The 24,594-nt window shown below is 52.6% G+C and overlaps 9 protein-coding genes across 9 annotated transcripts; 2 read left to right on the plus strand and 7 right to left on the minus strand.

The window, feature by feature from the left end:
* Window positions 1-325: 325 nt before the first annotated feature.
* On the plus strand, window positions 326-1,191 carry TRIVIDRAFT_216620 (uncharacterized protein; the record flags this gene model as incomplete). The annotated part of the gene is made up of 2 exons (XM_014097438.1): window positions 326-778; window positions 857-1,191. A coding segment is annotated over one exon (227 nt), but the record flags the coding sequence as incomplete, so codon positions are not given.
* TRIVIDRAFT_66752 (uncharacterized protein) lies at window positions 1,138-1,970 on the minus strand (the record flags this gene model as incomplete). Its single annotated transcript, XM_014097439.1, has 2 exons — window positions 1,138-1,624; window positions 1,696-1,970. The coding sequence occupies 2 exons, from the start codon at window positions 1,968-1,970 to the stop codon at window positions 1,138-1,140; spliced, it is 762 nt and encodes a 253-aa protein (XP_013952914.1).
* Window positions 1,971-4,454: 2,484 nt separating this feature from the next.
* On the minus strand, window positions 4,455-6,081 carry TRIVIDRAFT_57586 (uncharacterized protein; the record flags this gene model as incomplete). Its single annotated transcript, XM_014097440.1, has 4 exons — window positions 4,455-4,933; window positions 5,034-5,249; window positions 5,346-5,832; window positions 5,956-6,081. 4 exons carry the CDS (start codon window positions 6,079-6,081, stop codon window positions 4,455-4,457), a joined length of 1,308 nt encoding a protein of 435 aa, XP_013952915.1.
* Window positions 6,082-7,060: 979 nt separating this feature from the next.
* Window positions 7,061-7,810, minus strand: TRIVIDRAFT_57587 (uncharacterized protein; the record flags this gene model as incomplete). The annotated part of the gene is made up of 2 exons (XM_014097441.1): window positions 7,061-7,549; window positions 7,610-7,810. 2 exons carry the CDS (start codon window positions 7,808-7,810, stop codon window positions 7,061-7,063), a joined length of 690 nt encoding a protein of 229 aa, XP_013952916.1.
* Window positions 7,811-9,472: 1,662 nt separating this feature from the next.
* TRIVIDRAFT_57588 (histidine phosphotransferase HPT1) lies at window positions 9,473-10,189 on the minus strand (the record flags this gene model as incomplete). Its single annotated transcript, XM_014097442.1, has 3 exons — window positions 9,473-9,746; window positions 9,954-10,108; window positions 10,169-10,189. 3 exons carry the CDS (start codon window positions 10,187-10,189, stop codon window positions 9,473-9,475), a joined length of 450 nt encoding a protein of 149 aa, XP_013952917.1.
* Window positions 10,190-16,011: 5,822 nt separating this feature from the next.
* TRIVIDRAFT_210062 (uncharacterized protein) lies at window positions 16,012-17,103 on the minus strand (the record flags this gene model as incomplete). Its single annotated transcript, XM_014097443.1, has 1 exon — window positions 16,012-17,103. One exon carries the CDS (start codon window positions 17,101-17,103, stop codon window positions 16,231-16,233), a length of 873 nt encoding a protein of 290 aa, XP_013952918.1.
* A 2,236-nt stretch (window positions 17,104-19,339) lies between these two features.
* Window positions 19,340-20,664, plus strand: TRIVIDRAFT_187021 (uncharacterized protein; the record flags this gene model as incomplete). The annotated part of the gene is made up of 2 exons (XM_014097444.1): window positions 19,340-20,103; window positions 20,262-20,664. One exon carries the CDS (start codon window positions 19,672-19,674, stop codon window positions 19,933-19,935), a length of 264 nt encoding a protein of 87 aa, XP_013952919.1.
* Window positions 20,665-20,880: 216 nt separating this feature from the next.
* On the minus strand, window positions 20,881-21,605 carry TRIVIDRAFT_216623 (uncharacterized protein; the record flags this gene model as incomplete). Its single annotated transcript, XM_014097445.1, has 1 exon — window positions 20,881-21,605. The coding sequence occupies one exon, from the start codon at window positions 21,582-21,584 to the stop codon at window positions 21,366-21,368; it is 219 nt and encodes a 72-aa protein (XP_013952920.1).
* On the minus strand, window positions 21,588-22,389 carry TRIVIDRAFT_172383 (uncharacterized protein; the record flags this gene model as incomplete). The annotated part of the gene is made up of 1 exon (XM_014097446.1): window positions 21,588-22,389. A coding segment is annotated over one exon (768 nt), but the record flags the coding sequence as incomplete, so codon positions are not given.
* Window positions 22,390-24,594: the final 2,205 nt, after the last annotated feature.

Raw genomic sequence — 24,594 nt, forward strand, 5'->3', positions numbered from 1 at the left:
CCTGGTACCGTGCTAACAAGCCCACAAAGCACAACACGTTGCTCTTCTCCCAAAGCGTAGACTTGTCCTCCTGGACAGGAGACTCGGTACATATCAAGTACCGCTAGTCGGATATTTTTTATGCGGACTTTAAAGAGCTGCGTGGTTGGGCCTCAGCTCTAGGCGACAACAGTTGCTACCTAATATGCGAAAATTTTTCGATATAAGTATATGCGGAGCCCTGATTCATAATTTCTGGCCGCCAAAAAAAGGAACTGGACAAATATATATTTTGCCACGCTGGTGGAACTGCACCTGTATCTGATCCTGTCTATTGGAGGTTGATGCCGAGACTTGAATATCCCTATTTGGAGGACATTATCGATACTGTCCGTGCCTTCCTTCGTGCTCGTGTTTATAGGCGGGCCGCTTTTCTACTGGCTGCTGTTGCCTCTGGATAAATGCGCAGCAACGACGCGTGGAATTTGGAAGGCGGCAAACTTCACGGTGGCAATATTATCGTCTCCTTTTTACTCTTTATTTTCCAAACCCCAATATTTTGATTACCAGTAAACATGAAACTCAGAACTTGAACTTGAAAACCTTCAATCATCCGGCCCGTTGTCAGAGCCTTTCCGCTGGATGCCTGCAATCATATGGCGTCAAAGAAAAGATGCCAGATCCCTCCTGTTCAAAGGCCAACAAACCTTCCAAATCGCCTCATAACGATCAAAAACGTTACCATGAAAATAAGCAATAACAAGACGCAATAACAAGATAAGGTTGAAAAGCCACCAGGGTACGTCTGCCGTGTGTCCACACAAACAGCCATGAAAAGAAACGAAGTGAACAAAGGAGATTAACGTTGATGGAGTAGAGATGGATGCATCTTAGATAAATGCATCTTTGATATATGGCCCTGCCCTCGACGTGCAGTGATGGGCCAGCTCACCAAATACACGCAAATTAGTGATATCGATCGACCTGCCGATCGTATCACTATCATGAAACAAATCTCCGGATCTGCAGTAGCTGTGACATCCCGCGTCACGTTACTGGACGCCTTTTTTAGACGACAACCGATACGGCAGACATGACATCGAACAAGATGTCTGACTACGACTCTCGGATGATGCATCATGGCCTTTCACCATGCATTTATCGGTAGTAACCGGTTCGAGGTTCGTGACGACGTCGCGAGCTACCTCTAGGTGGGCCAGACTGCACCCATACAACCGCTTCCCGATTTGCACTCGGCGCTTCTGGGACGGAGTGGATGCCATGTTTCGGCTGAGGCGCTTCGTGAAAGTTTTTGGCACGCTGAAAGCTTTCTCTGGTAATCAAGCGATTCACCCAGAGATGGTGGAGAAAGTAAAAGTCAGGGCGAACGTCGTTGATAGTCGCACCCCGACGATAGTGACCTGCAATGTGATGCATTCTCTCCGTATAACAGAGCCAGTGCTGCTGCGGGTTGTTCGGTCGGGCGCGGAACACTATCTCATCGCAAAACCAGCAACAGCATTTGTTTGGAAGCATCATGTGGAGGTGGTGGGTAGCAACGTGATCTACCCAACCGTCGATGTCACGGAGATCAAATGTCTGTTCGCAATCGTCGTACCAGTAGAATTCGCACGGGAGTCGCTGCCTTTACAAAAGAGAATGATGTCAGCGGGGTGGCCCATGGCAAAGAAACATGAAAATGCAACAAGGACATACCCTGGTAAAACCGATGAGATGGAGGATGAAGACTCGATCGGGTCAAAGATGGAGGAGCGAGGAGTCTCACCACTGGTGATGGACAAAACGTCCGTCTCTGGGAGGCGGCGAGCATCTTGAGACGAGATCGAGGCACGCCGGGGCGTTTCTGGACGTACTCTCAACGGGGTAAATTCGGAGCTTCCTGTCGCTGTGGACCGGATCTTGTTCTCTTCAAGCTCCTGCAAGAAACGGTATATATCCTCAGTCAAAGAGTTGCGTCGCTGTGGCGCCATGCTGAAGGATTGCTGCTGGCTTTCTGGAATGGCTCAGCTTGTACCTATCAGGCCAGTCCGGAATCGCTCTTTGGCAATCAAACGGGCGACTCGATAGCTTAATATGCCAACAAGCTTCTGCGCTCAAGTGCTCCGATGATGGCTGCGATAACCGACGGTGGACTGGGATGCCCCCAGAGATGGTCAGGTAAAATGGACAGGGCCGTGACGATTAGGCGACCGCAGCTAAAACGGTCTTAGGCGAAAGCGTCTCTTGGCCGGCAGCGGGTGCCGTCGTGTCTGTCGCAGAGGAACGAGGAAGAATAGCCAGAGGCAAAAGGTGTGGCTGGAAGAGGGTTCTTTTTACCCTTCTGCTTCCTTTCTCCTTGGCAGAAAAGCAGAGAGGAGTGGAAAAGACGCGGGCGGTTTGGGATTTAATTGGGAATGCAAGACAAGTCTGAAGATGACTGGACTCCACTACCACCACCAACTATTATGCAGGTATGGGAGCGTGCTAAAGTACTCGTACCGACAACGCTCATCAGGCACAAATACAGATCGTCGACGACAGGGTCAAAACGGATGTATGGAAACCATGAGTGAGAGGCGGTGTCAGCCACCTATCTATTGATGGTGACGGTATACTACGGGTCATATGAATGCATGCATACGTCCTAAAGGCTGTATGGTGCCAACCTCACTGGCCAACCCTGCGACTCTTAACAATCAGCGTGGACGAAGACTATCTGCCACCAAGTTATGCATTTGCAATAAAAAGAACCTTTGGAAGCCGTGACACACCGTCAAGCAATTAACGGTTAACGTGCCCAAGGCAGTATTTTCTGCCTCCTTTTTCTACCTCGCCAGAAAGATCGAGGACGAAGGCTGATGTCTAATCAGGGCCGCGTCATAGGCCGTCTCGCGGTCAACGAATAAAGTGGTGGTTTTACACCGTATACGCTGAAGGTTGCTAAGCAATTACGACTTTGATCAGACAGCCGCGTATCTTGTGGCCGGTGAATTGTAATAGGCTGGCCCCTTGGCGGCAAAGCCAACTTGCTGTATTCGGACTGGAAACACGCAATAGATTTGAGCTTGTCCTGAGCCGGCCCTTACGACGCTGGGCCAAAGGCCAGCTTCAGCCATTGCCAGGGATCTAGATGAGCAACGAGCAAAAGCCGCGGGGGGACCACATCAGCTCAAATCGTTGCGGCTCTCCGGCCTGTGGGGATCCCCGCTGGCACAACCCCGCCAACCGCCCATCCAGAGACCTGGAGATACGGAGTCAGTACGCAAAGCAGACAAGCGGCCGTTGGTGTCTCCCGGAGCAGCTCAGCTTCCGGGTGCCAACGGTGCATGCTGCTCTCTGTCGAAGTGTGTCGAAGCCCGAATTTGCTGATCGCTCTGTTTCGGGGCTAGCTGTCAGGTTGCCGAATACCTTGTCTTTGATTCAAGCATTAGACCTGGTGCCTTTCCGGTGACACTGGCTCGCATTTACAAAATTGCCACGACAGAAGCAGCTAAGGGACCAAGAGATTCGGACGTAGAATTAGTCTGGGTAGTGAACTCTTTGAGCTTGGCACCCTGCGGCATATGGCATTTACACAACCCATCAGAGACGAAAGTAGCAACACTATTTATTGCAAATATTACTGGAGTGCATCTTTGGTGTGTTACTGTAGGTACTACTATAGGTACAAGGTAAGGTACCGTCCAAACACCACTAACACACATCATATCTGCACAGCCATTCCGACAAAATTTCTCGCCAATCAATGAAATCCTACTGCCTTGAAAGTAAATCTGCTATATGACGCCCTCGCAGGTGTCGGATGACTATTTCAGTCTGCCTTTTTGCTTCCCGTGACCGCGAGACATTAATTAACATTCTCTCCGGTGGCGAAAAGAGAAATATAGGAAGAAGACAGGGGGGGCAAAGAGGCTCCGGCGAACAGAAAAGAGAAGGTTTGTGCTACCGGCCCCGGTTTTAAGTGACGTCGCGGAGCAGTTCCTAGCGAATGCAATTGCTTGCATCTTCCCTTTTCGCAAAAAAAGGACTCCTCCTTCCAGCTTTGCTCTGCGGAGGGCACGCCATCGATAGGCAGACGCAGCATTGGGCAGCAACCCACGAGGCCGGGCTGGTCTGAGCGATACATGCCTGTACTTTGCTTTGCAGCTGGAGGCCAGGCACACCTCAAGGTTGTATCTGTATCGTACGAGTATGAGGTTTTGAGTTGTGGATGATACTGTGAAGATGATGGATGGTGGCGGGTTCGGCGTCACGGCCCGTCTCCCGTCCTCCGCCTAGGCTGAGTGCAGCTTGGGTCCGCTTCGCACGGAGACACGGAGGGCCCTGGACAACGACGTAATGGTGCAGAAAAACGCCGGGATCCTTTATTTTTTCGAAGACGGCGTTTTATCATGGTGCTTCGGAGCCTATTTCATTTTTCGTGGGCCTGTGCTTGTAGGAATCACAGGCTAATACTTGGTATTATCTCTTCTGGTCTATTCTTCTGGGCTACACAAGACCCTCGCCTTGACAATGACGTTGCGGTACTGCATGTGCCCGCCGTTTTCGTCCCCGTGCTTGATGACGCCGGGGAAGACGACGCAGCTAATCTCCCGGTTGGCTAGGTTCTCCTCGTCCTCCTCTCCGCCCATGTCCTCCATGGTGTCCGGCTCGAAGAGGACCTGCTGGTGAGGCAGGATGACGGGCATGTACACCCGCAGTCGGGCCTTTTGCACGACGAGCAGGCGTGCGAGTTCGATGGAGTTTTTGATGAGCACGCGGAGGGCCGAGTCTCGGGCGGTGGAGGTTGCGGGGGCTGAGGAGGGAGAGGTCGTGATGATGCTGTCGAGCAGCTGCGTGATGCGGGATATGACGGCCTCGGCAAACGCGTCTGTATTATCGTGGAGGTGGTGTGCCTCGCGGCGGAGGAGCGCAAGGGTGGATGAGCGCCATTGGTTTACGACATCGGTCGAGGCTGTTTCTCCATTTTAGTCTTATTTTCTTTTCTCTCTCTCTCTCTCTATTCCACAAATTAAAAAAAAAAAAAAAGGGGGGGGGGGGAGGGGGGGACGCACAGCAAAGTGAGGAGAGCAGCTGCTCCATCTGTTGGATGTGCTGCGTATCTTGTTCTGATAGGCCAACGTAGTAGGCGTTGAAGACCATGTCGACGAGGATGCTCGAGACGATGGACTGCAGGAGGTGAACCTTTGATGTGTGGACGAGCTCTTCGTACATGGGTACGAGCTGGCTGAGTTCTGTGAGCGTGGCGTCGCTGGTCTTTGACAAGTCTGCTTTTTGATCTTGTTAGTCAAACCAACTTGCCCCCCTTCTCCCACACAATTATCACGTCTTGAGGGGGTGAAACTTCTCTCTTTTTTTTTACCCACCTAGCTTTGCCTTTCGGAAATTCGTAATGACCCAATTCTGCAGCCCGTTGCCCAGCTTGGTCATGCCGTCCCCAAACACCTCGTCGCTCGTTTGATCGTCCGTCCTGGTGCTTGTGCTCACAAAGTCCTTCAAGCCCCTGACCTGGCCCCTCAGCCTCCGTATCTCGTCGTCCCTCTCCTGCAGCTCGCGCCGCAGAACCTCAACACCCTGCCGTAGCTCCTCCCTCTCGGCCTCGCGCACGTCGACCTCGGCCCGGAGCAGCCTGAGCTCTGTGTCGGTGCGCAGGTACTGCTGGTTCAGTGCGCTGTGCTTGCCCTGCCAGAAGGTGGCCGTCTCGCTCTCCGTCTGGCTCAGTCTGTCGAGCTCCTGGTGGAACTCACGCTCCATGATGGCCATTTCGCCTTCTAGGTATGTGATGCGCTCGTCTTTTTCGCGGAGGAGATGGGCCGTTGCGGCTGCGTCCGACTGTTGAGGACGGCGATACTGCTTCGATACTGGACTACCGCCGCCGCTGGTAGTACTATTGCTACTGGCGTTGCTGCTGCTTGACACGCCATGGGGACTGGACCCCCTAGCCGTGCTGGAGGAGGAAGAGTTGTTGCTGCTGACCACACCGCTCTCTCGAGCCTTTTCCTTTCGTTTTCGCTCCGCGAGCGTGCCGCTTGCGCTCTGAGAATCGTCTCCGCCCGTCGAGCTCGTATTGACGACGGCCGCGCGAGGCGGCATCACGGGCATGTTGTCTGCATTGCTTGCTGTGCTGCCATGGCGACTCGCATGCGATGCGTGTCCGGCTCGCCAGGCGGGCCCGGTGCTGTTGCTGCGCCCGCCTCCGCGGCGCTTATCAGATGGGTTCATATTGTTCTCGTCTCGTCCCGAGTCGCGCCCCGGGTTCGTGTCGATTCGTCGTCAGGTCGCTGAGGTGATGCCAAAGTGGAGGGCTAGATGATGCTGGCTCGGCATGATGGCTGATGCGTCCAGCAGGCCACTCTGGCGGCTTTTGCTTGTTGCTCCCGGCAGGCGACAGGAGAAGGCCCGCTCCCCTGATTGCCCACTCTCCCGGACAGAGCAACAGCGAAGGGAATTAATTAGACGTGCTGGTTTGGTGGCTGCCTGGAAGCCGTGAGATGCCAGGATATGCAACGCCTCCCACAAATCGGCCGAAGAACTTGTGCAAGGTAGTTGGAGGGGCTTGGCAAAAGGCCGGAGGCGGAGCTGCTATTTCGGAGACGGCGCGGGGCGTCCATTTTGTGCTCCATATGTCTGCTTGTTGTGTTGAAATGAAACAAAGGATAATTCACAACCGCCGATGAGCATCGGAATATGGCTCTATTTGGTGATTCGGCGAGTCGCATATTTATTGTAACATTGATTAGACTGACTCATCATCAATTCATGGTGTATAATCCTGAAGATCGTCCAGGGCGCGCGACAGCATATCGGCGTCAGTGAGCTGATAAACCACAAGCCAAGAAGTATAAGTTGGTTGCACACAAGTCGGAAAAATTATAAAGCTCATGCGCCAGTGAATCCGGTAGCATGTCAAGCTTGCACAGTTATATTTCAACTTCCAAGCATATGAATTCGTTGAGAGAGCAAAGATGGCTGGGCGATTTCAAGTGACGGTGATGTCAATGCTGTAGACTCAACTGCTTGCTCGTAAATGATACAAGGCCAGTACCAACATGTGCCACCACATGCTGAGCCTCGAGCTACATCAAGGCTCAAACTCAACCTCCGCCTCGACTTCATATGCTGCATTATCTGTCCCTGGAATGGGCTTGGCACCCATTCTACACAGCGCCACACGAGTGATGGGCATCTTTTCGGCCCACAGATAGTCATCGTATCTATTCAGCAGGTCGCGTGCGTCAATGGTCAGTTTTTCCCGCCTTTTCCCTCTTCCTCCGCCGCCGGTATTATTTTTGACATATATCGTGTTGATAATGGTGGCGTGAAGTAACAGCGGGCGGTTCTCATCAATCATCAATCCAGAGTCTTGAAATGGCTTTTGTAGCTGCTTGCAAAAGTCGTATAAAATGCCTTCAGGATCCAAAGGAGGTGCATATAAAACAGCAGCTCTTTCTGCTGGCTGCATTGAATGAAGACCTTGTAGTGTCAAAGATAGGCCGTCTGCTTTAGACGGCCGACTACCATCATTGCTGCCGCCTGACAATCCCAAGACGGAGGCAGATGTATTAGCATCCTTGGCCAATCTCGTCGCGGCGAGTATTTCCCTCAGCTTTAGGCCCCTGAGAATATCTACTGCCGTTTCTACACCGTCCCTTTTCAGGGCCATGACTCCCAGTGTCAAGTGTAGCGTCCCCAAGGGCCGAACAGCATCCTCCGGCAGGCCGAAGCTCATGGCGCTCGTTACATCGGCTCGGAACGCCGCAAGAGCCGTGGCCAGCTGCACCCCAGCGAGGGGTATGCAGAGGAAATGCGTAGGAGTAAGCTTCGGAGGCATGCGTGCAGTGGGAGGGGCGCGGCTGCAAGTGGCTGTTATAAATGGTAGTATCTGCTAGGGACCAGTGGTAAGGAGCTGTCATATATGATCAATACTTTGGGCTACAGAACATGGGGGGGTGAACAGTGCAGCGTGAGAATGATGATGTAGTGCAAGAACACAAACAACGCGGTTGGTAAGAAAACTGCAAAGTAGGTAAAACACATAAAATGACCGAGACATGCAATGCCGGGCCACGACAACGCTTCATCGGGTCCATTGCAAAGTCGTGAATGGCGGCGTCATACCCGCATCATATCCGACATCTCGATTGCGGCAACCAAACCAATAGAAGCCAGCAAATAGCAGGCTGCCGTGTGTAACATGAAGCAATGCAGATATCAAATGCTCGTCCACTCAGCGCAGACTCGGTGGGACAAGGCTTTTGTACAACTCATTGCAGTGCAGTACAGTAAGCCCAGGCTTGAGGCCAAAATCAACGCCACGACAGTCCAGCGACTAGAGACTAGACCAGACGCACGGACTGCAGGCGTATCTGACTGGTCTGCGCAGGTAGAGATCGGCATCTTCAAACAGGTGTCACAGGACAAACACGGAGATGATGGGCAATAAATGCAACTTGGACCGCAATCAAGCATTTTGGCAGTCAGAGTCCCCTCCATGACTCGAGCTGTAGGCATCGGTACTGACTATACCCCACACGCCAATATGTACAGGTAGAGCAAGGTATTGATGCTTGGATTTGGAACATGGGAACATACCTTTTAAGAGTCGTACGTCAAGGAGAAGCAGAGACAAGATGCAGCAACTGTGTTGTGTTTTGGATAAAGTACTTTTGATGTTTCAATTCTCGTCGTACTAAGGCAGATGAATGAGGCAGCCACGTGCGTGCTGATCAGACTTGCCGATATTAGCCACAGATCTCCACCAGATCGCGCCAATCTGCATTGGGATGGTGGCACAAACTACGTAATTTATGAGCACTCGATACGAGAAGCGGCACACAGCCATTCATCAGTGGCTTCACTCACGGAAAAGAGAAGAGGGGGGGAGGCGCGTGAAAGCCGCGACGAGGAAATGACGAAAATAGTTTCTTTGACGGCAGGCCATCGTGGAGTTCAGTCTTTAAACGTGTTGGTATCTCTTCTACGCTACCCCTCCCCTTCTTGTATAGGCCTCTTCTTAGTGTGTAAACCAACTTTTTGAGCTCCCGGAAAAAACATTCATGATGCTACCATAAACCCATGATTGCGCATGTAAAGACAGCCTTGCGCGTTCCCTATATCCTGCCAAGTTTCAGGCGCCAGCCCACAGACGACAAACACCAAATCTGCATTGGTCGCGGCTCTTATTGCTGCCACCACTTATAAGTGCTGGTATGCGTAAAAAAAGGAGTCGTGAGCGGACGGTATGAAGAGTGTAAAAAAAAGACGAAAAGCGATGAGAGAGAGAGAGAGAGAGAGAGAGAGAGAGAGGTTACAGCGAGAAGCGGCAAACGTGCGGACGTGCATCGTTTGCTCCTCGCGTGAGAATATACAACAGCGCGGAGCATAAGTGGCTCCAGCTGTGCAGCTAGCATCTTGAGTTCCAGCAGTGCTTGGCAGAATCAAGGCGTGTAGCCCTCAAAAAAAGTTGTCATCATCCGATTCGAGCGACGACAAGTTAGGCACCGTCTTCATCTTCATCATCCTTGTCGTAGAATTTCTTGAGTCCAATCTCGACTTCTTCGTAATCAGACTTGACGGCCATGAGCGCCTCCTTGACGCGAGCTAGGCACACGTCGGCGTCCGGCTCTGGAGAGCCGTCGAGATTCTCCTGTTTGCCATATCTCTGAATCTTTTCGCAACCGTCTCGAACCTTTATTAGCCCTAGCGTCGCAGAGGAGCCTTTCAGGAAATGTCCGAGCTCTGATAGTTTTTCGAGATCCTTCTCGTCCCTATACAATAGGAGAAATGCAATGATTAGCAGGTGCGAGACGCAATCGTGTGGAGATGGTGAGAAAGATGGCAGTGCGAACCAACATCAAGGATCATCGAGCCCTATGCCAAGATGGTTGGGGTAGATGCGGGGAGAGGGTTTAGAAGCAAAGGAACAAAGAACATGCTGGAATGCAGTGCAGTGTTGGGTAGCGGGGTCGACCTACAGGGCTACGTCCATCCGCTCGAATGTCTCCTCAGCTTGCTCGAAGAAGCCAAACACGATGGATGTGCTGAACTCGTTATCGCCGGGCTCGTCCATCTCGAGAATCTGCTTGAAGGTGGTGAGGTCGACACCATCACCGAGTATGGACTCGAGCTCCTAGATGGTCTCGAGCGTTAGCCAGTGTCAAGCCAAGCTCGCGGGCGCAGCGATACCAACCTTGTCGTCGGGAAGCGCCATTGCTAGAGATGTGTTGTGTCAAGGGCGAAATCTGCGCTGCTCGGCTGCTGCTGCTGGTGCTGCTGGTGCTGGGCGAAGAAGATGGCCACGATGGAGGGGTCGAGGTTTGGTTTGGTTTGGAGTGGGGGCCAAAGAGCGTCCGAGATGAACGGATTTAATAGTTGGAGGATATGCGACCCACAAGCTGGCGGAGGGAACGAGGCACAAATGAGGATCTACGTGCAAGCAAATCGGACAGGAGAAAGTCGCTGTCAAAGGCTATACAGGCGAGAAAAGAAAAACCCAGCCGGTCAGTGAGATGTGAGGAAAGAAAAAAGAAAAAGAGAGGGAACGGGAAGAGGAAAAGAGCAAAAGGAGAAACAAAGGACATGGAGGTTTTTTAGCACGACAGGGGATGGCACGCATGAGCTGCGAGGCGAGAGGGGAGCAGTGCAGTGAGGGAGGGGTCTCGGTACATGTGGCAGAATGGCCGACCAGCAGAAGCGAACGAATGGACGAATGGCCACGAAGCCGAGATCTGGGGGGGGATCGTGAGACACGGCAAGCTGGAGGACATTGACTCACTAATGCGACTGTTGCAGTGAACGAGGGTCACCGTTTTTTCGGCAGCTGGAGAGCTGGAGAGGATACGGGGTCGACACGCGATGCTGGGCGATGTTGAGGTCAGAGTTGAGCATCCATCGCTGAGGGGCAGAGGACGAGCTTCCAGGTCGCTCGCTGCGTACAGATAATACCGGCACGGTACAAGTACAGGTACCAACACCACATGCAGCGAGACGAGCACTAACCCGACAGGAATCGGTCAGAGCAGTGGACATCCAGTCTGCCTGTACAAGCACAAGCGCACGCAGCCCAGCGGTAGCGTTACCCGCTAGCTACCGCCTGTCTGTGTGGCCTAGACACCCGAGCTCCGCGTTATTGCAGACTGGAGGGATTGATGGATGCAATAGAACTTGGCTACGTGCTAGTACTACTTGGTAGGTGGTAGCTGGATGCTGGCACGATTATATCAGCCCGATACTACCTACTTACTACCTGCGCATGCAAGTACTAGCCGGATTACTGTGATTATGTTTCCTTACCTTTACTCATTTTACGAGCTTTACTTGGTCTTTTTGGTTCTTATGTTGCTTTATCCTCAACTAGGAAACGCAGGATGGTGGCAATGAGAGGTAAGCCTGCAACCATCGTGGGTAAATTGGGCGGCCGAGAAGTCACTCACTCAGCGGCCTGATCCCGCTCAGCCAAGCCCGCGCGACCTTGTGCGCTGCGAGCAATTTACCTGAGGGAGCTGGCAAGAAAAATTTTCTCGTCCAGTCTCTTTTCCTTGTTATTTTTATATCGAAGCCTGAGCATGACCAGGAGTAGAGGGCAGGGCCGCACATGATTGGACGGCGCTGCCACCCTCTGCATGTTTCCTCTTTTCTCCTGCGCGATGCCCAAACGGCGCTTCCGCAGGCCGATGCTGCAGTTTGAGCACTCAGAAGCCCAGTCAACCAGTCAACCAGTCAACCAGTCAACCAGTGCTAACGGCCGTCTCGCCGGGCTCCTGTCACTGGCCCATCCAGCTGATGGCTTGGAGGGGGGCCAGGGTCATTTGCAGGGGGCTTGAAGCAACATGGAACTCAGGCCGCTGAAGGGGGAGATGCACGTACTAACAAACAGCTGAGCCCAGTTTAGCTTAAGCTGATGCATGCACGCATGGCCAGAGCTGTTTATCTGCGCCAAAGACGTCAGTGGGGGGAGGGGCACTGACGTCTGTGTCTGCCTTTGTCACAGCGGGCCGCATAGTGGGGTTGCAAGCCTGAAGATTCCAGGCTGTGTGGTTGGAGGTTGGGACAAGTACAAGTACCTGGTGTGGGCGTACAAGCAGAGACAAGCAGAGTCTGGGCAAACAAACACCACCATGTGGTGGTTACATTAGCTCGTGTACGGGGTACGCAAAGACGTGATGTTGTCTCCCTTGCTTTGGTCGTTTTTCTCGGTCCTTGATGCAGCTGCAGCGTCTCGCAACCCACAGGGGCGCCGGACTCGGGGGAATCCCCATCGGCTGTTATGGCTCCGTCATCACATCACAAGTCCATCGCCAGAATCTCGGCAGACGGCGCCAAAAGATGATGGATTATGCCTGGGTCCCGCTTCTCTCTCATCCCAGGCTGCTGTAATTACTGTGCCGTACCGTACCGTACTAGTTGGCACCTTGGCATATGTTTATAATCAATAGTACTGGCATGTTCGGAGCAGCGCTTGGACGGGAAAATGGCGCGATATCATCTCTCTCCCAAGCACAAAGGCATCTAGACTCGGGTAAGTAAGTGGTAGAGCAAACCCGCTGGCGCGCCGTCGCAGCTTAGCTCGACTCACCACTCAAACAGGCAACGGGGAGAAGCCTCCGTTCGCTGGCCGAGGGCAAATCCCCACCCGAGTCTGGAAATGATTCTCCCCCTCTTGCGATTCTCTCCGGAGTGTCCTGTGCTCAGTCATGCAGACTTGGGTAGATGCCGCGGCCGGGGTCCCGCGTGAAACCCAGGTACAAGCATCCATCTCAACCCGCCGGTGACTGGCGAGGCCAAGGGCCAGTCTTGCGTAAAGCTAATTTGACGCACAAGTTCTCCGTGCAGGGGAGACTGGGGGGGAATCGAATCAGGAGCAGAAGAACAAACGGGGTTTTGGAAACGACAAGAGAAAAAAAAAGATGGAGGGGTGGACATGGAGAGGGGGGGGAGCCTCCTGAGGCGTACAGGAAGCAAGCAGGGAATGAATCAATTTCCACAGGTGGGAGCGGGAAAAATAAGAGACAAGAAGAAGAAAAAAGCAGGTGGGTGGAAAAGTTGTGTGAGGGAGGGGAGGGGGAAGTTTCTTGCTACCAGATTGAGGCATCCCACAATTGTGGTTTGTGCATGTGCGTGCTTGAAAGATAAGGGCAACGCAAGTAAAACGGATGAATAAAATAATCTAGATTATAAGGAATCAACAAGATAGAAACGAGGAATCCTATGACTATATGTCCTTTGCACTCGTCGTGTTCAATATCCGCTACTAGGTGTCCAGCATCGTTAACCCCCCCTGGGAGCTTCAGACAGTACGGTACGAGTACTCCGTACCTAGTGGCACCAAGTTTCGATACAGAGGCCCATGCAGATGGAGTTTTGACCGCTTCAGCCTCCTACATAGTACGCCTGCAACTGATGGCTTCCCGAGCTGATGGCACCTATTACGTCTATGGCTGCAGGGGGTTCGTGAAAGCGGGAGGTGGTTACATCATTTTGCAAGGCCCCCTCCCTCCTGCAATGGATATGGCCGTTCTAGATCCCCAGCAGCTCAAATCCGCGCTGATTGCCGCGCTAATATCTGTAGCTTCGACGTTGAAGTGTTTCTGGTCCGGGGTTGTCACCGACGGCGGAGTTCAAAGCCGCGGGTACTGATGACATTGGAGGTGTGTACCTTTGGTAGAGGTATGTACATGTAGAGCTTGTAGGAGGGGAGGCGTGTGAGATGTACTCATCCAAGGGTTTCGGGATCCGCGTAAAAGAGAAGAGCTTCAATGGCCTTGTGCTGTGTCTCTCCCTCTCTCTGCCCCTAGTGGTGCTGCTATCTGTACGCTTCCAATCGGATGCCTCTACCTCCCTTGTATGCATCCTTTTAGCAGTAATACCCAACTCAACATCTTTGCGGGCACCTAATTATGCCTGACGACGCATTCGAGATGCCCTCCATGATGGCTGCTGTAACTGTACATGGGCCAAACAAGTGCAGAGTGTCCACTATTGTGTAGGTACAGTAAGCTGCAGCGGAAATCATGCTGCAAGGATTCATTGGGGCTGTTTACAGTATTGAGGCATCTACCTAGTAGTATTTTACACAAAGGATCAAAGACTCTATATTCTTTGGTACTTTATTGGATTCCAATCGAACCAATCTGAATGCCTCTTACCTTTAGTCTGACAACCAAGGTATTTAGCACTCTGCTCTGTAATATGTGCTACCATCTTGAAACTTGCACTGCAGCAGTAAAAGAAAGAAACGGACAAGCCAACCCACGACAAAATAAATGGAATGTACCTACATCAAATGGCTCCATGTACACACCACCTTGCCCTCTCCATATCAAGACCTCCAGCCTTCGTACCGGTACTAGTGCCTGTAAGCCATCAAAACTGCCCACATCCAAGCTTCCAACACTAGCGGGGCTCGTGACTCCCACCACAACCATGGATGCTTGCAGGAGCCGCCTTGGTCCTTGCTAAACTTCCGACGTCCATCAAGATGCCATTGGATTGCCAGATCCTAGCCGACACTCGTCGAGAAAACTTACGGGGGTAGCACCAGCAGCGCACCAGCAGCGCACCAGCAGCTGGGCCAAATGCTGCTTAGCACGATGGCATGTACGTGTATATGCAATGCTTTGGTAGCGAAACCCCTTATTCTGCCGTCTTTTGAGGGGGCAGACAGAGTCCAGCTCCGAGAATCCGAAGTTCCACGGCTCACGCAATAGCCCACAGTTTGCGCCCAGGCAAAAACACTAGGCCCTACGAGGCCTCTGGAAGCGTCACGCTGTGGCCATGGACACGACGTAAACCTGGAAGAGGGCCGCGAGCTCAGGCCAGACATCAATCAACCAAGTACAGTTCAGTAGCCTTTGGCGGGCGGGCAGCAATCCTGCGCAAGGAGGCGCATCCAAACCGCCGTGGCGTCGTCAACGGGGCAAACCAAACGTCCGCAACTGTTTAAGGAATATCCTTGAAGCCAGCATCCGGCTTGGCATGCCGTTTGTTTCTGTCTATCAGCGTTCTAGACTTCGAGCGCCGTGTGGTTGTGCTCAACACGGCGATGATCTGCAGCCCAAGCACACGCCTCTTGACCACCGAGTGGCATGGACGTTGCTTAGCGACTCAGTCATGATTCTGCGGCATCAGAGGGTACCGCGGCCGGGTTTTACGCTGGCAACCTCCGGCGCAGGGTGAAGGGCTGGAGAGGCAACAAGGATGGCGGGAGTCGCGCACAGCAGCCAACGAGGGCAGCTGACTGACTTGGTGTTGATACGGTAGGGTCGGCCAGCCCCGAAGAGCAATGACTAAAGAATCCTTTGGAATCGTATCACTCGGAATGGCCAACGCGCGATGACCCAATTTGGCCAGGCATCTCTCCACCGACCGCTTTGATAGGGAAAAGGAGTCGACCTGGTGGTCCAAGGCAGCAAGCAGAATACATGTAATCGCCAGTCGCGGAGAGACAAAAAAATGAAACCACCACCTTCATGAGGGGCTCGAGCTCGACTACTAGAGCATCATGCAATCTCGCAGTGTCTGTTGGTCCTCAGCGAAGCGGCATTAGTAGACTCCAGTGTTTAAGCTTATAAGGGATGCTTTATCCTTCCTGGTCGCAGCCAGCCCAAAGCTGTCCTGGCCTTGTAATGAATCCGCGCGTCGCTAAACAAAATATGCATTTTGCAACCGGGCATCTCGTTGGCGCCAACCTAGCATTGCATTTTATCCTAAATGCCTTATATTTCCTCTCTTCTTGACCGCATGTAGTAAGCCTTACTTGCATGTCCTTAGACGGCATACCACTAAGCAAGTCAGCTACGAGCAATTCAAAACATGTTGACAACAGTAGACACGCAGCCCTAACTCGGCCGCCGATCCTATTGCTCGCTACTACTACTACTACTACTAACAGATTCAATAAGACTGGGGCTTTGAATGATTAACGCAGGATACTGACAACTGGCTATATGCCAGGTGAAGACCACTGCAGGGGGGTTGTAAAGAGCAACTCGGCTCTCTAATCAGAGCGGAAATGCAAACAATGGCATTATTCCTACTCGTAAACGTGTTTCAATTAAAACTAACGAGGTCATAGAAAGTGGCGTTGTTACTTTCCATTGCTTTCTCTCTGATGAGACGCGAGAAGCGAAAAGAAAATGTACGCGTACGATGGAGCTTTGCTTCGTACATTTCGAACGTCTGTGAAGCAGCAGCTAGCCATCTATAACAAGGTCTTCTTTCCAACAGCCTTTTTCGTCGTATTGGAACACCTCTTTATTCATTACCGCCCTGTTCCCTTTTCCACTCATTCAGCTGCCCAAGCAGGCGCTGAGCAGTTTCTGTAAGATCCCGGTTTTCTTCATCTTCCGCCTCGCTGCTAGCCAGCAACACCAGCTCGGGCTCTAGCTGTTCCCACAGCACCCCAATAGACACATGTTGCTCTACAAACTCGAGGAGATGCATCAGCCACTCGGGATCATTTCGATTCTCGGGGATAATCTCCTTGATCGGGTCAACTGCCACTTCGGGAAAGCGAGCAAGCTGCTTTATACAGCCCGATCGAGGCGGCCAGTTGACGTCGGCAAACCAGCCGAGCAGATCCTTGGCATGGGGTCCCATCTGCTGTGCCGTGTGGACTCTCTCCGAGAGGCTTCGCTCTCCCATGAAGTCGAACTTGTGCTTGGGCGCCCATGCCAACTCGGGGAAATCAATAAACTTGACTGCATCTTTTGCCCTACTTGTCAAGGATGGCAGGGAAACTCTAGGAGGGCTCTCTTCGGTGCTGGCAGCTAGAATCTCTATGCCGGGTCTGTAGAGTCGCAAAGTTGCGAGGGGCAGGTAGCTGACGATGCAATCGAGGCCAGCGCAGGCAGTGAAGAAGTCATCCCTGGATTTGACAGGCTTGGATAGGGCAGAACAGATGCCCCGGATGACTAAAGGCTCTCCCGCTCGATCAATAAGAATATCGCAAGCCTCCGTAGTAGAGACGTGGTCGGCATCTGCTCCAGCTCCAGCTGCAGCTGCAGTACTTGGTGTTGTGCCAATCCAGCGAAGAACTTGGTCGAGAGACCCGCTGCCAATGGCCTCATCAAGGGTCGCCCTGCTCCACCGCGCCTCTATTATTTGCTGGCTCTGGCTGTCTGGCATGGCACCTAGATTCGCAGTATTAGCAGCAATACTCCTATGGCCTCGAGGAATCCACGCGCGGGGGATGCTGCGTCTGTAGTGTGTACATGTACAGGCACTCGTCCTGGTCCTCTGGGCTGCCGGGTAAGCCGCGATGGAGGGAGTCACGCAGCGCTTCGGTATACATGCGCCGAAGCCGAATTTCACCACAGCAGAGACAACACGCTTGCCTGTAATCATGCTGCCCGTTGCGGTGTGGAACCACGTTTCTCTCGCAGCTGCAGCGCCGCTTTGCTCTGTTTTCCGTCGTCTCTGCGCTCAGAGGACTCCTACAGTGCAGTGCAGTACAGACAGCATCGTCTGATTCGGCTCATGCAGGTGGATCTCGACATGCCGATAATGCAATTAGACCAGTGTACTGTGCTGTACACAGGTACGAGTACGAGGACAGCCTCAGCTCAGCGATTCGTCTGATGGATCTACCTTTTCTCCCGCCCTTGGCCTTGACGCCTAACCCAACACAGGCGCTGCGCTGATCCCCGTCGCTGGAATTCTGCTCTTGGGAGACGGAAGAGGGAAATAAAGAGGACGAGGAAACATGTCTGTGATGGAATCGACGGCGCCTGCGCACCCTCACCCTCACCCTCACCCTCACCCTCACCCCGACATCTGGAGGAGCACCGCCGACGACGACTCGACGCTGCTGGACGATCTGGACCATGAGCCCAAGGTGCTCAAGTGGTATCGCGACTGGGACGAGTGGCGGCGCGACATCCAGCCCTACGTCGACGTCTTCATCTGGCGGTACATGTGGTCGGACAAGGCCGCCGACGACCTGCGTGCGTGCCCAATCCCGCCTCAGGTGCAGCAGTTCAATCCTCATGCCAGAGACGTGTCGGAGCTCACCAAGGACGAGTTTGACCACTACCACGACCAGAACAAGATCTACTACTCCAAGAAGCAGGAGTATGACCGCCAGAACGAAATGGTCGACAAGACAAAGGCGCTGATCCTGCGCACCATCGTCCCGGCCAAGGCAGAGCTGCTGGACGAAAAGCAGTCGCTGCGCGAGTGGATAGCGGTCCTGAAGGCGACGACGGCCCCGACGTACCGCCAGCGCATCGAGATTGAGCGGAGCAACTACAACGGCGTGCTGGAGCGCTTCGACCTGGAGAACAGCGAGGCGGACTGGGCCCACGAGTGGTACAGCGCTGTGACGAGATGCCACAAGCTCAACTTTCCAGAGACGCACTGTGGCACCTGGCTGCGCGATCTGGCCGACTGCATCTTGCCCTTTTCGCCGCCGCTGTTTGACAAGTTTATGATGGGGGCTGATAGGCTGGACCTTGCCGCCATTGAGTGGAAGACGGAGGCTGAAGAGGCTATTGCTTTCAAAAAGACACACAGGTGCAACAACAGCAGCAGCAGCAGCAGCAGCAACAACAACAACAACAACAACAACAACAACAACAACAGCAACAACAGAGGCAGTATCAATCGACATGAAGATGCTCCGAGTGAGATTAGAAGCAGTACTGAGGTGGCGTCTGCCGGACGCGTACAAGCAGAGCCCTCGGACGAAAAAGAAGTGGCAGAGCTGGATGCTACCTCGCCGGCCGAAGAGGACCGCCTGTGGACGTTTCTAGAGGTGTACCGGGAGATTCGCGACCTTGAGCTTTCCGGGTCAGAAGCCGACGTGGCCATCGACGATGCGGCCTCTGGCAAGGACTCGGAGTCGCCGCTGTGTCCCGCCTGCAACCTCAAGGGCCACGAGCTGCGACACTGCTGGTACGCGTTCGAGGAGCGCCGGCCGCGGGGCGTGATGCTGAGCCGGTCTCGCATGCGGCGGGTGGAAAAGGCGATCCGTACGGACAAGAACCTGGAGCAGCGGGTGGACGACATTTACACGGCGTTTACGGGAGGCCGGTTTTACCAGCGGCAGCTGATGCTGGGATCGACGCAGTCTGCTTGGTGAAGGCATTTTTGCATTCTTTGCATTCTTTTCTTTTCTTTTCATTCTTTCATATTACATATAATCGGATGTGAGAATGCGTTGATGAAGAAACAGACAGATAACCTTATGATGTATGATATACGAAACTTGAGCGAGAAATGGGAAGCGATGGATTTTTCTTTTACATGATTCGAATTTACCTATACAGCGGAATGGAAACACATTTTATTTTTATTTTTACCTTGTTTTGTCTCCTCTTCGTTCTCCTTTCAAGCATACCATGATTGATCGATTCTCGAGAATCGCTGTTGGATATTGGCATTGATAAATGATGGATAGCTACACAAACTATCTGAAGAGGTGATGAAAAACATTCCTTGAAAACTTACATACATAGGTATCCCCGACGTTTGCTCACAACGCCCTGGCCAAAACAGCTATACAAAGCAGATGCCGATCCCGATACCAATATACATACAAATACAAACCCCAATATCAATACAGAGCACAACGCCAACACACATATTGATATAAATAAAAATACAGCAGTACACATCTTCTGTTACCTCGGACTGTACCTCACCGAACTAGTCTCCACTGTCGTCGTCGGAACTCCTCCTGGAGGATCATCATCCATGTCGAACTTCGAGCAGCAACAAGATCTGCCATCCGAGCAGCACGCCCCCATATTGCTCGAGAAGCAACACCCATTCGTATCAGAGCAACAACAACCCTCGCGATCGCTGCAAAAGAACCCCCCACGATCCCCCCAGCAGCACCCGTCGCGGTCGGAGAACACGCAGCCGCCGCGGCTCGAGAAGCAGCACCCCTCCGAGTCGGAGCAGCAGCAGCCCGAGGAGCTGTCGGCGGCGGCGTGGCTCTGGCCCCAGTGGTCGTAGCGGTCGATGTTGGAGGCGCTCATGGGGGTTGTAAGGAGGTAGCCTTGGGTGTTGATGCTGGTGCGGCCGTCGCGGCCTGTGAAGAGGGATGGGAGGGAGGAATTGCTGTTGGATGCATGTTGGGAGGATCGGACGGCGACGCGGATGTGTGCGTCGCTTGGTCTGCGGCTGTTTTTGGGGGGGATGGGTTGAGGAGGCCAACTTGTCAGTTTCTCAATTCACATGTGATGGGGGGACAGTTACTCTCTCTCTCTCTCTCGTTTCATGGACCGAATAAAACACATGTGTTGTGCAATCGCGGGATAGCTAAGAAAAGGGTTATTTACAGCGTGGATGCCTCATACGAGGGCGGGAGATCGCTGTCGTCGGTCCGGAGCAGACGGCCGGCATCGCGAGGCCGGGGAGGAAGAAGCGGCGGCGGCGTCGGAGGCGCTTCGGCTCTCCTCGGCACGAACTTGTCGCTATTCACGGCATTCATTTGAGAGTGTCTGATGTGGTGATTTCAAATTACAGAGAAGAGAAAGAAGAAAGGGTAAAGCAGGAAGAGGAGGAACCGGCAGTTTTGGGCCAAATCATGTGGAAACGAGAATTAAACTTCAACGCAATACCCCACGAACCCGGGAGCTCGGGAGCTGCGTGCGTGGCGAGAAAAGCTGGGCCATAACGCGGGAAAGCTAGTTGTTCGCTGGCGATTATTTTTTTGGGGGGTCATTTCAACACGTGCTGACGAGATAAAAGGCATCTCCCAGAGCAGAGGGGAAAGCAAGCCACCACTAAGTCAAGCCTTGGACCCCGTTTTATTGTTTTTGAGGAATGTTGTTGCTTCGTTTTTGCGTGGCGGAAGGCGTCGTCAGCTGGGGTGAGCTGAGGGCCGAGATGGAGAGCTGGAATGACATTTCATGTGGCATGATTGCGGAGAATTTATTATTTTCTTAGTGACGATTTGTGCGTATGATGGCCCTTGATAGGGCGGTTTATTATCCCGACCTCATTAATTGCCATCTCTACTGCTCATCTGTACTCGTATTCTCTATTGCCCTAGATGGCTCAAATCAGCCAGATCGGGTGGCGAGATCCGGGATCCACAGCGACAGCCTAGTAATAATGGAGTAAACTGGAGCAGCACTAATTCAGTTGCTGCTAAAAGTATGAACAAGATGGTTATTAAAAACATCAATCAACGCCGTGTTGCCGTCGTTGGGTGTCACGACAGGCTCCAGACTCCGTACATGTACTTGTACTACTCAAATGACATGTTCCCTCCTCCTTCCTCCCAACCGTACCCATGAATGATATCCCTACCGTGCATCAAAAAAAAGAAGAAAGATTTGTACAAACAAATTAATAACTGGAAAGCAATATAAGCCCAACCCTAGCAAATCATGCTATGCACATGTACCCTATTCACCGGAAAACAGCCGCCGCCATCGTTATACGTGCAGCCATGACACTGACATGGACGCTTCAGGCCGAGTTGGCATGGCTTTCGGCCCAACGCTTGACGTAACCGTCGAAAAGGCAGATTCGTCTGGCATGCTCCTCCTCCTCGCAATGATGCTGCCATCCTCTGCGGTAACTGTGCCCAACGGTAGAGCAGCGGCGCCAATGGCCGGAGTGTCGATGAGGGCGAGGCCTCTGTTGCGGCGCATGTACTGAGAGAGCTCGACGAGGCGGTTCAGGACGCTGAACTCCATCTTGAGCTTGATGCTATAGACGAATGGCTTCCACGCCGTCTGGAGGTCGTAGTGGTTGGTGTACTGCAGAATCAGGATGCTGACGTCGAGGGCGATGCTGACGAGGTTGGTGAGGATGAGATGCACCATGGTGGTCCGGTTTGCGCCCGTCACGAGCCCCCTGTAGCTGCGGAGGATCTTGTACGTCTCGTGGATGTACAGCGCCGAGATGATGAGCTCTTGGACGAAGAAGACGGTCAACTGGATCCTCTCAAAGACAAAGTACGGCACCTGGTATTGCGCTGCGCTCGACGAGTTGCAGAGAAACAGCAGCACCGTGTTGGGCACCAGCAGCCAGATGGAATTGACGATTATCATGATGAGGACGCTGCGAATCAGCCTTTCGCGAGGCAGGATAATATGCAGCCGCGAGTACAGAACGAGTGACTGGCCCGTGACCATGGCCGCCCAACCGACGATGCCCAGCGCAGAGTAGACGTACGTCGACAGTGACAGAGAGCCGGACATGCTGCGGAGCAGGAACCCCACGGCGTTGAGGGCGATTCCACAGGTGGCGACGAGAAAACTCCAGCAGTAGAGGCCGCAGTAGCGCTTGAAGGTGACGGCGATGTGGCAGACGAGCTCGCCGACGTTGTACAGCGCCAGGCTGAAGAAGACGTACATGACGATGCGCGTCTGCTCGTCGTGGACGCGGCCCTGCGACACGATGTTGTCTCCCATGGCCATTTGTCGATGATTCCGGGCGGAGGAGAGATGGGAGATGCGGATGGCTGAGATGTGCGGTTTGGACGACGCTCTGCCAGTTTCAGCAGCATGTTAATGTTGTCTCGGCGGCATCCAGATTTTTTTTTCGATTTTTACTTTTGTCGAGACTCGATTTGACGATCAAGATGCGAAGAAGGAGATGGAGAAGGAGAAGAGGTGTAATTGGAAAAGACGGGCAATATCCTCGTCCGGATAGCAAGTATTAGTCGATGGCTGGGGGGGAGGAATTGAAGGCCCCCAACAGCTACAGCCAGCCCCTATATACGGAGTCGATATAATAGATGGAGACACACAAGATGGAACGGGCGACTACCAGAGGTTTATACAGAGTAACAAAGAGGGAACAGCAGGAGAGGTCAAGGGAAAAGCCATCGGCGATGCAGATCGAGAGCCCAAGACATGGGAGCTTGTGCAAGACCAACGACCCGCGGCACCGGGAGGGCCAATACCGGCTTCAAGACATTTTTGATTTGACGCTTGCATATGCATGTTCATGTGCGTGTACATGTACATGTGCATGTACGCACTGCGAATATTGGCCTCGAGGCCCTTTTTATGCTTATACTTGCGGGACTCGGTCTGGAGCAGCCAAAGGCGGAGGACCAGCCACAGCCACCCGTCACTTGTCACAAGCCGTGTGTGTGTTGGAGGGCAAGTTTTTTTTTGCTGCAGCCTTGAGGGGGGAGGGTCTAGAGATGGGAGGCGCAAAAGGCAAAAAATTACAAGCTCCAGGTAGTGCCAAATGGCCGTCCATGGATTGTGCTGAAGCGAGACTGCAGGTGGTTGGCGGGCTGAATGTTACGAGTATGCTGCTGAACCTGGTCACTACTACTATCATATTCATCGGGGGGTGGCCCAGGATGCATGGATGGATTTGATTTGACGTCTTTGCTATTTTTTTGATTTACGAGTGGCCAACGATGGATATCCACTTGATGGAGACCAAGAGACACGTACTTGTAACGGTGGCATGGCCATGCATCCAGTTTTTGCCATCATGTCACGACTCGAGTTCAGCTTTGAGGAGAGGGAATTAACCGCGGTTTATGCCATGGGCTTCACCGCATCCTTGAATTGATTGCGTGACCCCTTTGGTATATAAAACGGGTATAGCAGACGAAAGAGCAAAAAAAGGAAAAAAAAAAAAAAGTAAAAATGCAATCGGGAATACCTGCCCAAGCTTAAGCGAGCCATCATGGTTTAGGTACGAGAGACCAACAGCGGGAGCCGGCTGATTGGACACTGAATATGCAGTACAGCAGTAGTAAAAAAAGGTAAAAAAGAAAACCTGGAAAAAATAAAAAAAAAAAGAAAGGAAAAAAAAAACATCATGCAAAAACCGTTAGAGCAGCATAATGGGCCGATAATTATGGCACGATGTTTGGAATCATCCGGCCAATCTTGAGGCTGGACATAAAACAAGACAACCCTGGTCTATGTCTCTTTGCTTTTTCTTACCTTTTTTTTTATCACATTCATGTTTTGCTTTTGGCTCTCGCCTCAGCTGTAAGGGAGACGAGGGTATTCGGAGTTAAAGTGCCGCCGTCAGTTCTGATGCAAGGGTCGGGTCTGGGCTGGAGGGATGCACAGCACATGCTGCATGTATGTGCTCTACTTGAGACGCCGTTTTTGTGATGCACCGCTACGTGTGTAGACAAGACTTGCACGAGCCATCACACGCCGTTTTTAGCTGCAGTAGTTGCAAGACGGCGCTGCTCATCAATACCAACGACGGAGGGCTAAAAAGAATTAAAACAAGATCCAAGTAAAATGGGCAAAAAAGACCACGGTAAAAGCTGAAAGAGGGGGCGGCGCGAAGAGCTGAGCGGCCCAATCTCCCCAAGCTCCAAGAGCAGAGTAGCATCAATATCAACCACCCCTGCTCGGCTTCGCAGCCCGAGTACATGCCCCCCCCTCCTCTCTCTTCCTCTCTCTCTCTGTCTCAAGCCCTTTTCCCTCCCTTTCCCGTCTCGTTATTGGGTGGCGTGCATGGGCTGGTGAGAGCTAGCGGCACACGAATGCATGGCTAATATTGGAGCCACTCATACCCAATGCCTTGGGCTCCGTGAAACTGGAATAAACTTGGTAGTGAAGCGTTGAGTACATACATGACACGACATTGCATACATACGTACATGTTGCCGCTCCTGTAAGGCGTCATGAGAGCCCATCCGGAGCGGGATTTGCATGTACAAGTATG

Source organism: Trichoderma virens (genome assembly GCF_000170995.1).
Source record: "Trichoderma virens Gv29-8 chromosome Unknown TRIVIscaffold_85, whole genome shotgun sequence".
NCBI classification, from domain to species: domain Eukaryota; kingdom Fungi; phylum Ascomycota; class Sordariomycetes; order Hypocreales; family Hypocreaceae; genus Trichoderma; species Trichoderma virens.